The sequence below is a fragment of the Mauremys reevesii genome, linkage group 5, assembly GCF_016161935.1.
Source record: "Mauremys reevesii isolate NIE-2019 linkage group 5, ASM1616193v1, whole genome shotgun sequence".
Taxonomy (NCBI): domain Eukaryota; kingdom Metazoa; phylum Chordata; order Testudines; family Geoemydidae; genus Mauremys; species Mauremys reevesii.
Window position 1 is genome coordinate 112,990,594 of NC_052627.1, and position 17,256 is coordinate 113,007,849.

General features: G+C 38.7%; 1 protein-coding gene across 8 annotated transcripts in view; it reads right to left on the reverse strand.

Moving 5' to 3' along the window:
• Positions 1–17,256, reverse strand: part of STX18 (syntaxin 18) — a 93,524-nt gene that overhangs the window by 19,942 nt on the left and 56,326 nt on the right. For all 8 annotated transcript variants that reach the window (XM_039540175.1, XM_039540176.1, XM_039540181.1 and 5 more), the window contains 4 exons: positions 12,468–12,583; positions 9,438–9,515; positions 9,194–9,260; positions 3,006–3,121 (listed from right to left, as the gene is read on the reverse strand). In XM_039540175.1, coding sequence (XP_039396109.1) covers positions 3,006–3,121; positions 9,194–9,260; positions 9,438–9,515; positions 12,468–12,583 — 377 coding nt within the window. The remainder of the gene's footprint in view (positions 1–3,005; positions 3,122–9,193; positions 9,261–9,437; positions 9,516–12,467; positions 12,584–17,256) is intronic.

Genomic DNA, 17,256 nt, shown 5'->3' on the forward strand with positions numbered 1-17,256 from the left:
ATATTCCAAATGTTCTAACAAAGGACAGAGTACATGGGGATTTGAGCAAGAGGTATGCTCTCAGCAGGGAACAATCTTTGTAGCACAGATGTTTGTGTAAGAGTGCTCAGAGGCTATGGTGACAGACACTTCAGAAATGCAAACAATCACCATTTCCCAAGCTACTGATGCCCAATGGAAAATATCCTATTTAGAAATAACCTTGAATATATTTTTAAAATTTTCTTTTGTTTGTTTTTTATTACAGAAAACACTTATAAGAAATCAAAGGTCAAAAGATTTAAATTCACAATCTCCTATTGATAGCATCACCATAATTTTCACAGCAACTACTGTGAGGCCATAATGAAAATGATAGTTTTATAAACAATAGCAGCAAACTCTTAAGTCAACCTCATTCATGCAACAAAGAACACGGGGTGCAGGGTGAATGGAGTATTGTCTGTGTGTATAAAATATTTCAGGTAGAACTATTTTCATAGAGAGAGGCCTCCGTTTTCTCAAAGAGTAATCAGCACCTCTAAGAGCTCTGCATCTGCTTAACTTATGTAATAAAATACACTTTTAGCTACTTGCTTCTAAACAATTAAAAACAACGGGGAGTCCTTGTGGCACCTTAGAGACTAACTCATTTATTTAGGCATAAGCTTTTGTGGGCTAAATGAATGGGTTTTAGCCCACAAAAGCTTATGCCCAAATAAATGAGTTAGTCTCTAAGGTGCCACAAGGACTCCTCGTTTTTGCTGATACAGACTAACACTGCTACCACTCTGAAACCTAAACAATTAAAGGCAGGCTAATAACGAAACTAACTAGCACAATCACAATCAAGTCTCAAATGCGGTGAAAGGTGCAATAAGTGACACCTCTTTACAGTGTAATGTTGTTATCAGATCTGATGGCCCTAGGCAATCAAAGACTAGAACCTCTTGTGGCATGGCACAGATTTCTGAGCTGAATATTGTAACAGTGCTCTGGATGATTGAGCTGCAAAGAGTTGTCCAAAATTGCAGTGGTGCTCCAGGTGGCTGGTACCGCACAGAACCACTGAAGATACTATTACGTTGTCTGTTCTCTGCTGACATGCCTCCCAGCTATAAAATGCTGCTAATATGAGCTAAGAAAAAACATGACTATAACCTACATGCTGCACTGCTCAGACTTACTATGGAAATGTAGCGTGCATCATAAACACACTCAAAGCCTGCAACCTTATGTCTTATAGCAGGTTCAATTTGAGAAGAAAAAGCTCACAGTAAAGTTGCAGAAATGTAGCTGGTTAGGTAGATAAAACTACAGCATCTGAGAATTAAAATGTTTGTATGTGCTGAGGGACCATTCAAAATTAGAGCCTTCATTTAGAAATGGAAGTTTCCACTTCTCCCCAATCATCCTTCCGCATGACATGTAAAATCAGTGCCCAGAGGGGCTTGCCTCTTTCACCAAAATTGTTTAAGAAAAACACTCAATACCTGATGACCAGAAATACCCTTCTGATTAATAGACCACCTCCATGTACATCTTCCCCTGTCTATCAGATGCACATGCAGTCTGACCCTAACTTCAAGTAACAGTCATCCCAGTTTTTGTTTCCCTCTAAACAGAATTTCAGTGCAATAGATCATATTCATACAGTACTCCAGGCTCCTCTATCAGATCAAATGGCAGAACTAATACTGGAGAAAGCATTTGTTTCTATAACAGCATTCAGAAAATAGAGGTCCCTTTGGGGATGAACTCTGAAACTATCCTTGAGGTTGCTGTTATTGCACAGAAAGGCTTCCTGCAAAAAAGTTCTGCCAGTTTACCTGCCCTAATGCAGACTTGGAATACACTTACATTGTCAAAAAAGGAGTGCTCTTAACTTGCATTAGCTAACCCACATTAGCCCACTCAGGTTAAAATAGCAGCAAAAACACAGCAATTCAGCTTTTAACTCAATTAGCAACTTAAGTTCAACCTCAGGCTCTCTAACCTGAATTAAAAGCCGAGTTGCTGTGTCTTCACTGCTATTTTAACCACAGCTAGCTAACGAAGGTTAGGTAACCCGAGTTAAGAACACTTTTTTTTTTGGTTGGGGGGGGGGGTTGGTTTGCAGTTTAGACGTACCCTGAGAAGACAGACAGAGGAGAAAAGTGAGACAGACCTCACAGGCTAAGGCAGACAGCTTTAGAAAATTTCTAACACTATCCTCAGGCTCTAGCCTAAAGGGAACTGGCTGAATTTAATACGTATCCTATGCATCACTTTTAACAACCTCGCTATCAGACAATGCTCACCTACCGATGGACAGGACACAATCCCTTCAGCAGCAAAAATCAGGATTGTGGAAAAAAAGCTCTCTCGCAGGAACAAGATATTCGCCATCCCATCTGCCTCCTCTCCCTCAACTCACATACACTTTTTCTTAACATTCCAAATCTTGTTGCAGATGCTAGATTCAGTGTCTCCCTTAGGCTTAAAAAGAGCAGATGTTCTTTTAAGAATATAGGAGGCTAATTTTCAGACAGCCTGCCCTTTTATCAGTTAAGGACATTCTACAGAATCTTACAGGACCTCAGGGCAAATGCTTTTAGAGAAGTACTAAAAAAGTGAGAACCAAGATATTCACAGAGTTGGTTTAATATGGGCTGAGCTGTCATATCCTAAATATTGAAAAAAATAAATAAAATCAGGAAATTAGAAGCAACCAGGGAATAAAGGCTTGTGGGAAAGTTCACAGTGATCTCTGCTGGCAGCTCTGCATGGAAAAGTTTGCTTCAAAAAAGTTTTTGCCGTTGACTGAAGAATGCTTCTGAAACATGCCAAAAAGTTTAAGACTTTGCTGCCTCACTCTCAGAATATGCTTTGCGACAGCCTGGTTACCCTAGGAAGGGAGACAGAAAGAAGAGGAGGTACAATTGACAAGAGGAAGCTTTACGATTGCTCTGTGATCTGAGGAAGGTATCCAGCTGGCTGAAGAGTGCCTGCCACAAAAGTAAAAACAAATAGGACTGGATTCTTACCTTTATTTTCCTCATAAGCAAGTTTTTCTTCAGATTCTTCTGAAGAATTCTGTACATTTTTTTCCGGGAAAAAGGGTGCTTGAGCTTTATTGCTCTGTTCAGGTTCAAGCCTGGACCTACAAGCACAAGAGCCCATAATTTAACTAAGTTTATACAGCTGATTCTCCTTAAAATGAGAATAAGGAGTTGATCAAAGATTACTTGGAAATATAGCACACAGTAAAGTCAGCCTTACAAAACTCTCATGAAAATTTACCAGCCAAGACACAAAAATCTACTTACTATCCTTTATCATGATGTTTGAGAATAATAAATGAAATTAAGGACATTTTACTCACTCCAGAAAAAGTAATTATTTGCTCAGGGTAAGCAAAACATTGTATCCATTTATTGCAGCCTTATTAAAGATTTCAATGAACTTCCTTTGATAAACCTAGCATATTAAACTGTCAATTCTAACAGTCCTCTAATACCAAACATGCTTTCTGTTTCGCCAATGGCCAATTCAACATTAGTTTTCAAGTAATTTTTGAGCTCTTACTGTATATATTGTCAAAATATCAGCAAGCAAAGGTAACAAAATATAAACTCTGAGCATCTGGTTTCAAACATAATTATCTTTACTCAGCAAGCCAAAGTACTCCAGTAGTGCAGCCAGTAAAGGAAAATGAATCTCACATATACTGTTTGCCGAAGAGCATAGCGGATACTTAGAAGCAAATCAAGAAAGTTTGTATATGGATGTACAACTGCAACTGTCTGTAATGTTAATAAGTGTGGTATGAAAAGAGCATTGGGCTGGGACTTAGGAAACATGAATTCCATCCTCAGCTCAGCTACTGTCCCACTAAGTGACTTTGGGCAAGTCAATTAATCTCTCTGTGCCTCGGTTTCTTCATCTGTAAAATGGGGATAATGATGCTGACCTCATTTGTAAAATGCTTTGAGATCTACTGATTAAAATAGCTACATAAATAAATTAATTAATCCCTATCTCTTCTTCTTATTAAAAGCCCAATTAAAATATCAGTTGTTTATTCAGTGATCTCTGACTAAATATCTGTCATACATAGTTCTCCTAAAAAAATACAAAAATAGAGTAATAGTGGGATTGAAAATGAGCAGTAAACTTCAGTGGTTTGCCTTTGTCAGCTATGAACTCTAACAGCAAGGGAGTGCACGACTGAAGCTACACTACTGCGTTATATGGAGCAACTAAATAGCAGATCTGACTTCTTTATATTTTTTCCAGTATTGATGAAAATTTGTTACCTAAGAATGCAAATGACTGATAAAAACTATCAGGCAGTAACACCTGCCCACACAGTGCACTAGGTATTGCACTAGCTTACACACACACACACTTTTACTGTGTCTAAATACTTGTGTATAATTCCTTTTGTAGGTACCCAGTTAGGATATTATTAAAAAAATGGAGAAAGTGGGATAAAAAGTCTAATCTGGTCATTCTCACTATAGGGGATGGATAGGCTCAGTGGTTTGAGCATTAGCCTGCTAAACCCAGGGTTGTGAGTTTAATCCTTGAGGGGGGGGGGCATTTAGGGAACTGGGATAAAAATCTGTCTGGGGACTGGTCCTGCTTTGAGCAGGGGGTTGGGACTAGATGACCTCCTGAGGTCCCTTCCAACTCTGATATTCTATGATATAATTACCCTATGATATGATTTAAAACAAGACAAAAGAGGTAAAAGGAACTCTGTTTGGTCCAAAAAATTAACTACAAGAACTGGGTCTTGGGGGAAGCATGTACAGTAAAGAAAAACCTCCTGTATGTACTATAGACAGAAATCTATGGCTTGCTGAAGATGACAACAATTGTTCTGAAAACCAATAAAATACTGATTTCCCATATAAATGAAAACTAACTTTAAAAGCTGTATCCACTGCCAGAGTTTGTAGTCTGTACCTATGAACCTATAATTTTAAATATCAATGAATATAACTATTTTTAAATAATTAGGCACATTTCATAAAATCATAGAAATGTAGGGCTGGAACGGACCTTGAGAGGTCTGTCCCCAGCCCTTTCTGCTGAGGCAGGACCAAGTAAACCTAGACCATCCCTGACAGGTGCTTGTCCAACCTGTCCTTAAAAACCTCTAGTGATGGGGATTCTGCAACCTCCCTTAGAAGCTTCAGAGTCGTAGCCGTGCTAGTCTGTATCAGCAAAAAGAAAGAGGAGTACTTGTGGCACCTTAGAGACTAAAGTGGGTTTAGCCCATGAAAGCTTATGTCTAAATAAATTTGTTAGTCTCTAAGGTGCCACAAGTACTCCTGTTCTTTTTCCTTAGAAGCTCATTTCAGATCTTAACTACCCTCATATCTAACCTACATTCCCTTTGCTGCACATTAAGCCCATCACTTCTTGTCCTATCTTCAGTGGAAATGAGTAACAACTAATCACAGTCCTCATTTAACAGCCTTTAACATATTTGAAGACTATTATCAGGTCCCCCACAGCCTTCTTTTCTCAAACTAAAGGTCATTTTGAATTCTAATTCTGTTCTCCAAAGTGCTTGGAACCCCTCTCAGCTTGGAGTCATCTGCAAATTTTATAAGCATACTTTCCAAGTCATTAATGCAAATACTGACTAGTACTGGTCCCAAGACTGATCCCTGCAGGATCCCACTAGATACACTCTCTGTTTGACAGCAAACCATTGATAACTGTCCGAGTATGGTCTTTTAACCAGTCATGCACCCACTTTATAGTAATTGAATCTAGACTGCATTTTCCTAGTTTGCTTATGAAAATATCATAGGGGGCTGTGTCAAAAGTCTTATTAAAATCAAGATACATTTCATCTACTGCTTCCTCACTATGGACTAGGTCAGTAACCTAGCAACATAAAAGAGAAGGGCAATAGCCCACTTCTCTTAACATTTCATTTTGGGAAATTAGTCAAATCTAATTGGCAGAACTTTTGAATACACAAAGCCAAATTATATTATGTCAGGAAATTACAACACCCAGATAGTTTAAGATTTAGCATGCTCATCTAAATAAAGAGAATCAAGATTTACTTAAACAATACTAAAAAAGGCTCCTGTTAACAAGCATATATTTAATGCCTGCTAAACTGCAGTAAAGAAGATCTGATGAAGGATTGACTTTTAAATAAATATATCCTTTTATTTTTTGTAATCCTTAACTTCTAGAGTATGCTAATATACCCGTTTTCAATTAAAAATGAATAAAAAGCCTGCAATGCAGCAGACTTTAACAAAACCTAGTTTAAATAATAAAACAAATTCTTATTATCACATAAAGTGTTTCCTGAACTCCTTAGGGAAATTACAAATCAACTAGTTGAAGCCATATGAAAAAAAGCAATTTTTCTTTAAGACATCAGAAAGATTGGTTTATGCCCTGTGATTTATTTAAATTGAATTTTAATTTAAATAGCAATTTAGCTATTATATCACATCTGCAATGCATACAGCCTCCACCTGGCTAACATCTGCTTTCTGGTTTTTACAATGGGTAATAGTGGCAAAACAACATCCTTTGGTCTTCTGCTCAAGATTTTATTTAAGTGTTATACTGTTGCTTAGCCTTGAGAGAAGTTCTAACTTCTAGTGTATCTCTTTTGCTCCATTGTTAACGCACATAAAATTGATTTGTTTTCCCATTTAGTTCACTGAGGCATCTTGAAAATGGGCTTCACATGGAGGTGATAGCACAACAGCATGGTGAGCAGAATAGCAGGGAACATTTATTAGCTTAATTAGATGACTGCTGGAATCAAACTTTTTTTTCTTCAAAATTCAATATGAAGAATACTGAATCTGACAAGATTTTATGCCTAATGCACAAGACTTTATTGCTGGGTTACTTTTTATCCATTGTGTCATCACGAGAAGCTGCCTCTCAATGGGTTACAAAAATTTTTAAGGCGATATCCTGACTTTCTCATACAGTTGGTTTCAACCTCTCCACAAAAAAAAATAAAAATAAAATAGATCTTATAGCTATTTATTTCTAAGGGGAAAAGCCTCAAGTGAATCCCATCACCTCTAATTACAGATGTTGTATGATTCTGGGTGGAATATACATCCCAGAGGATATTTAAAGACCACCCCACTAGTTTTAATTGAAATAATATCTGACATGTTTGCACTCTAACCAGATAAAGGAGTATGAGTTCTTTGAAAAATGTTTGAGACTTTAACTACTGGCACATATGTTATGCAATTTGTTATTTCCACATAAAAACCCGCCTAAGGGAAATCAGGGTTAAAATTTGCATTGTGAAGACTGAGAAAAGGTTGGCAGTATTACAACTTTAGAGACTTTGGTTTTTAGACGTGACAAACTTTAAATTGTTAACTTCCTCAATCAGTCTCCCCACATGAAAATGAACAAACCAAAAAGAAAAAACTTGCAGGCAGCTGTGTTTGTAACCCTTGGTTGGAAAAAAGCAACAACCTGCATATTCTTTCACAATAGCCTTCCTTGAAAAAAAATATTCATTTGGATAACTGGATGTTCCAGGGGAGCAGTAAAATAGTACTTAGACTTTTCACCTCTAGGCGACTAGTTCAATCTAACTCATGCTAGTGGCAGAAGGAAGCTGTTATCTTCCAATAACTGTTTGATGAGCTATGAGTTTGTGGTTTCAATCCAGTTTCTAGTTAGTCCTCATCACAAAAAAATGCCAAGTCAAGCATTCTTTTATCCCTCTTAGCAGTGTCCACAGGAAGATCAGAGCTGAATGGGCATGAAGAGTGAACAATTACCCACAGAGAGGGTATCCTCCGTATCAGGTTTGAGGAATACGGTCAGATTGCAGTGTCCCCAAACTTGATGATTTTACAAACAGTAGCATATATCTGTATTATCAAGCGGAGTGCCCCAAGGGTCAGTCTTGGGGCCGGTTTTGTTCAATATCTTCATTAATGATCTGGAGGATGGCGTGGACTGCACCCTCAGCAAGTTTGCAGAGGACACTAAACTGGAAGGAGTGGTAGATACGCTGGAGGGTAGGGATAGGATACAGAGGGACCTAGACAAATTAGAGGATTGGGCCAAAAGAAACCTGATGAGGTTCAAAGACAAGTGCAGAGTCCTGCACTTAGGACGGAAGAATCCCATGCACTGCTACAGACTAGGGACCGAATCGCTAAGCAGCAGTTCTGCAGAAAAGGACCTAGAGGTTACAGAGGACAAGAAGTTGGATATGAATCGATGGTGTGCCCTTGTTGTCAAGAAGGCTAATGGCATTTTGGGCTGTATACGTAGGGGCATTGTCAGCAGATCGAGGGACGTGATCATTCCCCTCTTTCAACATGGGTGAGGCCTCATCTGGAGTACTGTGTCCAGTTTTGGGCTCCACACTACAAGAAGGATGTGGAAAAATTGGAAACAGTCCAGCAGAGGGCAACAAAAATGATTAGGGGACTGGAGCACATGACTTATGAGGAGAGGCTGAGGGAACTGGGATTGTTTAGTCTGCAGAAGAGAAAAATGAGGGGGGATTTGATAGCTGCTTTCAACTACCTGAAAGGGGGTTCCAAAGAGGATGGATATAGACTGTTTCAGTGGTGGCAGATGACAGAACAAGGAGTAATGGTCTCAAGTTGCAGTGGGGGGGGTTTAGGTTGGATATTAGGAAAAACTTTTTCACTAGGAGGGTGGTGAAGCACAGGAATGGGTTACCTAGGGAGGTGGTGGAATCTCCTTCGTTAGAGGTTTTTAAGGTCAGGCTTGAGAAAGCCCTGGCTGGGATGATTTAGTTGGGGATTGGTCCTGCTTTGAGCAGGGGGTTGGACTAGATGGCCTCCTGAGGTCCCTTCCAACCCTGATATTCTATGATTCTATGATCTAATTTTACAAAGGATGGATTACAGAAGCAATTTCAGATCTACACAAGAGTTTCCTTGTATTTGTGCATTTCAAGTCAGATGGTTAACCCTTCTCTTAACAATTCTGTGGTTTATTCATATACATATCTGAAATCTGGAACATTCAGCATTTTATAGCCTTCACGGTGTGATACAGGCATAAAAAGTACTAATATGCAGCCATTCACAATGAAAGCTTCACATATTGCTGCTTCTAATGAATATGTGCATCAGTTGAGAATTGCTGGTCCCATGCTCTAGGTTCACATTTATTCAGTTAAAGAGTTACATAGGGAATCAGGCAATTTAAAGTAACTACTCACAATCTTTTCTTATCTACCATTCGTTTGACTCGGACAGCTCTTTGTTCAGAGTACAGCTTACACACTCCTGTTCAAAAATGTCAAGAGCAGCAGAAAAATATGTAGTTAGATGACCACGATTTTCTCTCAGAAATTACCAGTATGATTTAAAAATATAAAAATAAAGAGGTTGACAATATTGTACAATCAAATAATCATTCACTTTGAACTGTTATACATTTGTAGAAAAACAAGTACAAGGTACTTTTTAAATAATCTTCAGTGAAGTCCAAGACTGCTGCTCTGTGCTCCCTCACTTGTGGGGATTGGATGTTCTTGTGTGCTGAAATGAAAAATTTCAAGGTAATATTTTACACTTTTATTGAAGAACATGAAAGCCCAGCTCTTCAGTTTGCCACAGAATAGACTCTATATACAGCTTTATATTTATAAAAGTCTATTAGTAGTATATTTTAAGAAATTAAATGTATATCTTCACAATAGCAATTAAAGAAAATAAAAAATAGTATTACGTAGTTTACCTTTTATCGCTGCTTGTAGATATTCTCTTCACGTGCCCTACTCATGTCCATTACATTTGAATTAAAAACAGACTTTTGCTCAAGCCAAGCTTAAAGAGACAAATCTAAAGACTCAATTTACCTGTAATCTAGACTGTAAACTCTCCAGGACAGAGATTGTCCTGATATTTGTGTCTTGCCCAGTGCCAAACACCAAATTTGGCACTTAAATATTTATGTTTTTTATTTTAACAACATATAGCTCCCATGACTACATTACAGATATACTTTTCTGATTAGTGCTTCAGAGATGTATCTATCTATGGAAGCTTAAATTTGATGCAAACCTTTAGTAAACTTAGCCCACAATCTTTATCACATATTAGGAAAGACCGGCTTTTTAGCAAGTAAACCTAGGGTTATCCAACCCTGACATAGTATGCCCACCCATTCCTTGAATTTATTTTTACAATGTATTCCAGTCTCTTCTCTTAATAGTCTACTACTCCCTGTGCTGATGGTCCTCTTCGGAGTTTATATAATAAAGACAAGAAATAGATACTTATTTCTAAGGGCTTGTCTACACAGAGCAGTAATATAGACTCCAGAAGCGTGATTTCTAAAGTGCACTGAAGTGTTGCACATTAACTGGTCCATGTAGATCCTGCTGGTGCGCACTAAAGGTACCCCAGTGTGCTTTAATGTAGTGCTGTTTGAAACAGTACTATGTTAAAGAGCATATGAAATATTACAAACAGATTACCGGTACTCATTACAATATATATGAGTAAAATATACAAAGAATGTATACAAAGAGAGCCCCAACCTCCTCTCCCCTCAATTTTTGGACATCTACATAAAACTTGAAATTTCCTAAAAATAATCCCCCGCCCCAATAAAATTAATAAAACCCCCAAAATAGAAACCCTAGTAATACATTATCTTTTACCAGAGCAATTTTGTCCTCTTCTTGTAGCTTGACCTGTCATGATTGACCATGACCTTTGACATGCCATGTACTCACATGACACTTGGTGTATGCAGTCAAATCCATTTTAAAAAGGCAAAAGAACACTCAGGTCTTGAACCCTCATAGAATATACCCTGAGAGGCTTTCATCTGGGTAAGAGAAGCCTCTTCCTCAAACTATCAAGATTGGCCATATTCCTTTACAAACTCAGTATCCAGCAGTGGCCACAATATTCCAAGAGTGCTATCAAGAAAACTTTGCATAATGAAACCATTTATCACTTAGTCGTATACAACTAATTCTTCTTGGCCGGTCTATATGAATGTTTAGTTTGGGGCAAGTGGTGGTGTGAACAGTTCCCTAGTGCACTTTGATCTACCCCGCTTTAAACCAGGAGTAGATCTAAGCCAGTGGTGGGTAACCTGTGGCCCGCATGCGGCCCATCAAGGTAATCTGATTGCGGGCCGTGAGACGTTTTGCTGATGTTGACCATCCGCAGGCATGGTTCACCACAGCGCCCAGTGGCCGCGGTTCCCAGCCAACAGGAGCTGTGGGAAGCGACAGCCAGCATGTCCCTGCAGGCCGCCGCTTCCCGCAGTTCCCATTGGCCGGGAACTGCAACCGCAGCCTCTGGAAGTTGCGGGGGCAGTGCCTACGTGCAGTCAACATCAGCAAAATGTCTCGCGGCCCGCAATCAGATTAAGCACACTATGGAACTGTTAGTGCATGGCAGCAGGGTCCACATGGACAATAAGTGCGTGGTAGTCTAGTGTGGGGTTGATTTACACCTCAATTTGCCAGGAAAGAAGTGTTTGTGTAGACAAGCCCTCTGTGTATGAAGTAATAGAAAACGTAAAATCTTTTAATATTGGAATACGCTGCATCACTGAAGGGTTTCATTTTTTTGTTAGAATTTTCTCTAGAAGAAAGGCTTCAAATTTAGCAAGGACAACTGATCAATTCTGATTTTTGCCCATATTTCACTGAAATCTTCAATTTTATCACTATTTATCAGAACTAATGTAACAAATAACTAGTTCCATATCCCAGAATGATGCTCATCAGTTTGAAAATGAAAAGTAAAGTAATTTCACTTCAAGATACAATATTTTTTATATTTCTAGACATAAGACAGACATAAGCACTTTGTGCAAAATTTAGTTTCTGTATTGCTCCCAGATTCCATAAAAACAAATAATACCCAACAATCCTCACTTAGGGTGAAATCTTGGACCCACTGACTTCAGTAGGGCTAGGATATCACCTTTTAACACAAAAGCTAGACCTGATTTTAAAAGGATATGCTTAGAAACAGTGGGGAAAGTAATGATGAAGATTTAGTAACTACGCAGTCTGTTTAGAAACATTTCTATTTCTATACTCTGTATGTATTGGTCACTTAAGCTGTTGACTTTTGTTAGTACAGCTTACTGGGAAAGTCGCCCATTGACTTTATTGGATTTTGGGTCAGGCCTGTATGCCATTTTGCAAAAAATTATTACTTACATGGTAAATGTTTAGAAAGACTTAGATTTTTTTCTTTTAATCAGATGCTAATTAATGGACTGGGGTGGCTAGGTTAAATTCTATGTGCTGGACTCTCCTTTTACTCATACAAATGTACATCAAGAATAATTCCACTGAAGTCAGGAGTTACATGGGTTTAAGTGAATGGAAAATTAAACCCTATTATCTTTCTTTTTAAAGGTTGTTCTGTATACTGTTCAACCTTCACAGTCATATCAGCATTTATCATCAACTCTTCAATAATTAACATAATCCATTTACCATTAAACTAATTTACCTTCCGTTCTCAGCTGTTGAATAGCATCAGCACATGTCCTCATAAATATTTGAGCATCTTGATCAATCTGATCACGTTCTGTGTCTGTCATCCTAATGTATTCTGACATAAGATGGCTGGGGAAGAAAAACAAATACTATCATTTTTTAAAATCCTGTATAATTTATAAATGTATATTTTGACCTTCCTTTCCCCACTTCTCTTCATATAGGTTTTTTGTTGTTGTTTTGTTTTGTTATACAGCCTGATATTCATAAAGACCAAGACGGAGCAACGGGCCACTCTCAAAGTACAATACTCAGCACATTGGTGGAATATCACTAAAAATCGGTCACCTATCTTTCTGTGACTGTTGTTCTTCAAGATGCGTTGCACATGTCCATTCCACTGTGGGTGTGTGCACACCTCATGCGCAGTTGTCAGAGAACTTTTTCCCCTCTTCAGTACCTATTGGGGCAGCTCGAGCGCCCTTGGCCATCGTATGCCACTGCATGGACGTATAAGAGGGCAGAGCCACCCTGACTCTCCTCAGTTCCTTCTTACTGGATAGACTCCGATAGAGAGGAGAAGGAAAGTGGGTCATGGAATGGACATGTGCAACACATTTCCAAGCTTCATGATGGACCTCCTCCCTAACCATGCCCAGCAGTATTGTGTTTTGGTACACTATAATCCAAGCAGTATTCATAGTGTATTAGGTGCTCCACTACAGAAGCTATAGTGTCCACATTTCTAGATTCTTATACTCTGCCCATCGCTGTGGTATTTGAACACTTTCATGGTATCTGGGCACGTTTATAAAAATACAGAGTAGAAGAGAATAGAGATTATAGTAATCAGAAGCTAATTTTCTTTTAAATAGACTTCAGAAATACAAGTGAAGAAACTGTCTGCTTCCTCAAGCTGTTTAAATACAGTTAAATCCTTGTCATCTGGTGGCACACAGAGGATGACTGTAGCACCCTTGAAATATGAAGACAAGTTATGTGGCAAATTTTCCTAATTTACAACAAAAGGTCAATTTGTTCTATTGGTAGCATGCATTAGAGTTCTGTTGTTGCAAAGCTGGAAAACCAGCTTGATTGAGTAAAACAAATATCTTTCCTATTAAACAAATTTCCCTCTCTATATAGTACCTGATACCAGTGTTTCTAAAAAGGCCTGCTCAAGCCACTCTGGGCTCTGCTACAAAGCCACTGAACTGGGTTGCTAAATTGCACAGCTCAACAGTCCACATGTGATTGTCTCTTCCTGTCACATGTCCCAATCTGTTCATAATGCCAGGTAGAGGGTAGGGAAGTAGTGTGTCAAGATCTAGTATGTAGATCTAGTATGTATATTTGTAGAGAGAATTAGAGGACCAACAGATGGCAATTTCCCATTAAACAGGCGGAGGAGATAACCAGCAGTGTGCCTAGCCAGAGCCCTGATAGTGAGCAGACATTCTGATTCCCCAGAGAACACACATTATCACCACCAAAGAACTCTTAGCTCGTGAAAAGCACTAGTACTCCACACTACACATCACTTGAGCATAAGCAGTAAACATCACATAAGCATTGCAACCTGGCCTCAGTGGGGTAGATACCCTTTTGTCAAACCTGGAGGGGTAAGGTCAGACAATGCTACTAAATGACTGTACTTGTACTGGCCAAGCAATTGTAAACCACCATGTCAACCCATCTATCCAATGGCAAGGCTCTAGTAAAGTGATACATCATCATGGCCTTCATAAAGAGCCAGTTGCTAGCTTTTAAGATACGTTATTTCTATGATCTGCTATATCATTTGAGTAGGGATTTTCTTAAAGGATTTGGAGGAAAAACGCTGCTTAAAAATCTTCAGTCAACCATGTAGACTTTTCTTTCAGTATCTCAAAATATTGTAGAAACATTTTGGAATGATGCCACTAATAAGTTAGATTTTTAAAATATAGTAATATAAAATAGAGTCCATAACCTTAGTGGAAAACAAATGTGAAAATAAATCTTTCTAATGAAAGTAAATAGGGTATATTCTGTTCCTAAAGGGAGAGGTATACATTTTTGAAGTAGACCCAGATGACCTGCAAATTTAAATACATGAGGACAGCAAACTTATACTCTTTCTACGGTAATGTGATTTAATCAGCACCAAAAAAATGTATGGCAATGTGCAGGAGCCAGAGAAAGACTATATTTTCAGTCTCTAAATTAACTATTTTATTTTCTTCCAATACTGGTTAACATCACCTGAGTGCTCTCAGCTGTATAAAGGGAGCATGCTTTATTGAGTTCACAAATAGTTAATTGATTTGTTGTTTGAAACATTGTTAGGTGCATAGATGTTACTGCAACAAATGAAATATAAGTCTCTGGTAAATAAAAAATAAAAAACCAGATCATTAGCTAACAGAACAAAGCTTATTTTATTTTTTCCAATTTATACTGCTTGTCTGTATACCCAGGCTATATTAGATGTACAAATATCTAAGAATCAGTATAATTCATAATGAGGTAACATTAAGCAATGCCAAGCCCACATGAACGCCAAAATAATATCCTCCTCACTCAACACACCTTGAGAAATCCTGAGTAACTATATAAACTTGCCTATGTGCTGCAAAGGACTGGTGCTCTATCAATCCAAGGAAGGAAATAAATTCCAGAGTTGTAGATTTTTCACTGAGTATGACCTGCTCCATAGCCCAAATCTAGAACTATGAGCTCAAGCACTCATTTAATCTCAAATGTCTCTTTCAACCACTGAGAGAGAGAGAGAGAGAGAGAGAGAGGGTCTCTAAAATATCCAGGACCTAAACCACAAAGGGCTGCATAACTGAAAACAAAACACCTTGAAGAACAATTGGAAGCCAGTACGGTAGCTAGAGCACAGGTGTGTATGCTCAATGCACAAAACACTAATTAAGCAAGCAAGCAAGCAACCTCATTCTGCACTAGTCTGAGTGATTTACAAGAACCTGATACCATGATGATAAGAGCCATATAGGTAGAAAGGTAAAGTGATGGATGCAGGACAAATTGTGAGATGAAGGGAGGGAAGGCCAAAGTGCATAGCAGTAATCCACTGGAGATGACAAAGGCATGGAAACCACGACTGGGTCTGCATCTGAGAGAAATGATCACTACCTCCTTGCCAAGCAAAGATGGAAAAAAAGCTCTGTTGGGTCTCCACTATCTAGACATCTGCAGAAGCATCAAAAGATATAGCACAACCCTACAGAATATGGAGCATATTCAAAGCCCAAGAATCCCCCAGCTAGGGTGACCAGATTGCAAGTGTGAAAAATCGTGTCACAATGGAGGGTAATAGCTGCCTTATAATACAAAGCCCTGAATATTGGGCCTGTCCCTATAAAATCGGAACATCTGGTCACCCTAGCTCCCAGCAGCTCTGCAACCATGAAAGCAGTTGGAGGCTGGATAGGGCCCAAAGGAATAGCTATGTACCAATTTCTACAAGGCTAAAACATGAAAGGGCAGATTTCTCGTCTCACTTATGCGATAGCTCCATTGTAATCAATGGAATCACCAATGGAATCACATAGCTTAAGACTGGTGTGAGAGGAGATGCAGGCCTAAAGTCTGTATGAAGTCAGGGAAAGATTTTTTTAGTGTTGCTCACCAGTGACATATATTATAATGGCAAATTAATTGAATTCCAGTGTACAGGAAAGAATCTATAAAAGTCAGTTTAACAATGGTGGTTTTTTGACATATGACAGGAATCAATATTTAATCTTCTGATATTATCTATATTGATCATAGGTGTAAACACTCTTTGTAACTATCAATAAGCTTTAAAAATAAATGTTTACACAATTCGAGTAAACTCTGCTTTAGGAAAGTCTGGTGTTCATTTTTTCACTTCCATTAAAATATATGCAATGCCACAAGTAACTACATCTAACAGAACATGTTCTCTGAACATTAGTTAGAAATTTAATATTCAACCAGGAAACAAATTATTAATGAGCAAATCCTTGAGACAACAAACCAGATATTAACAAGCACTTAAAATACTAATCTTAAACAATACTTCAAAACAGCTTGATAGCACCTATCAAATATTAGCTAATTTATTTAAGGCCATAACTACCTGCCAAATTTTACCCTCCCCAAAAGGAGGATTGTGATGGGTTACCCCCCTGCTCTAGGGTTCCACCTGATATACTGGGGTACCACTGAGCCAGCCTGTGCCATCAGTCGGGGCTCCCTCACCCTGTCCTGCTGGGACCCTCAAGCCTCTTCTAGCACACAAACAGGTAGGGACACACCCAGCTGTAGAAAGACACAGACACTGAAATCAGCTCTGCCTCGGGAGTCTTTCAGCTAAGAAACTGCCCAGCACTCAAGTGCACACCCCCTCTGGAGTGTAAACCAATGTTCCCTCTAATTTTTTCCACCCATGTGCGGAATAAATTTTGTTATGTGCACCAAAGTAATGTGCGGATATGCACCACCAGTAGAAACAAAAAACCCTAGATATAATATATATTTTTTAAAAATTACCAATTGGGATAATTACTCCAGCCAGGACAAGATAGGCATTTTAGAATTCACTACTCAAAGAATTAAATTTAAGTGTAAGAGAGAAATAAAAATTATGAAATGCATAGACCAGTCAAAAAACTAACTGAAAGCTCTCCTCCTGAACTATGCCCCCCTCTCACACTTTGCAGAAATGGGGTACATGGGCAAGGGGGGGGTGCGCGACAGAGAAAGAGAGAGAGAGACACACACACACACACAGATTGTGCATGACGGCTTCTGGGGAAGTCTCTGAGAGA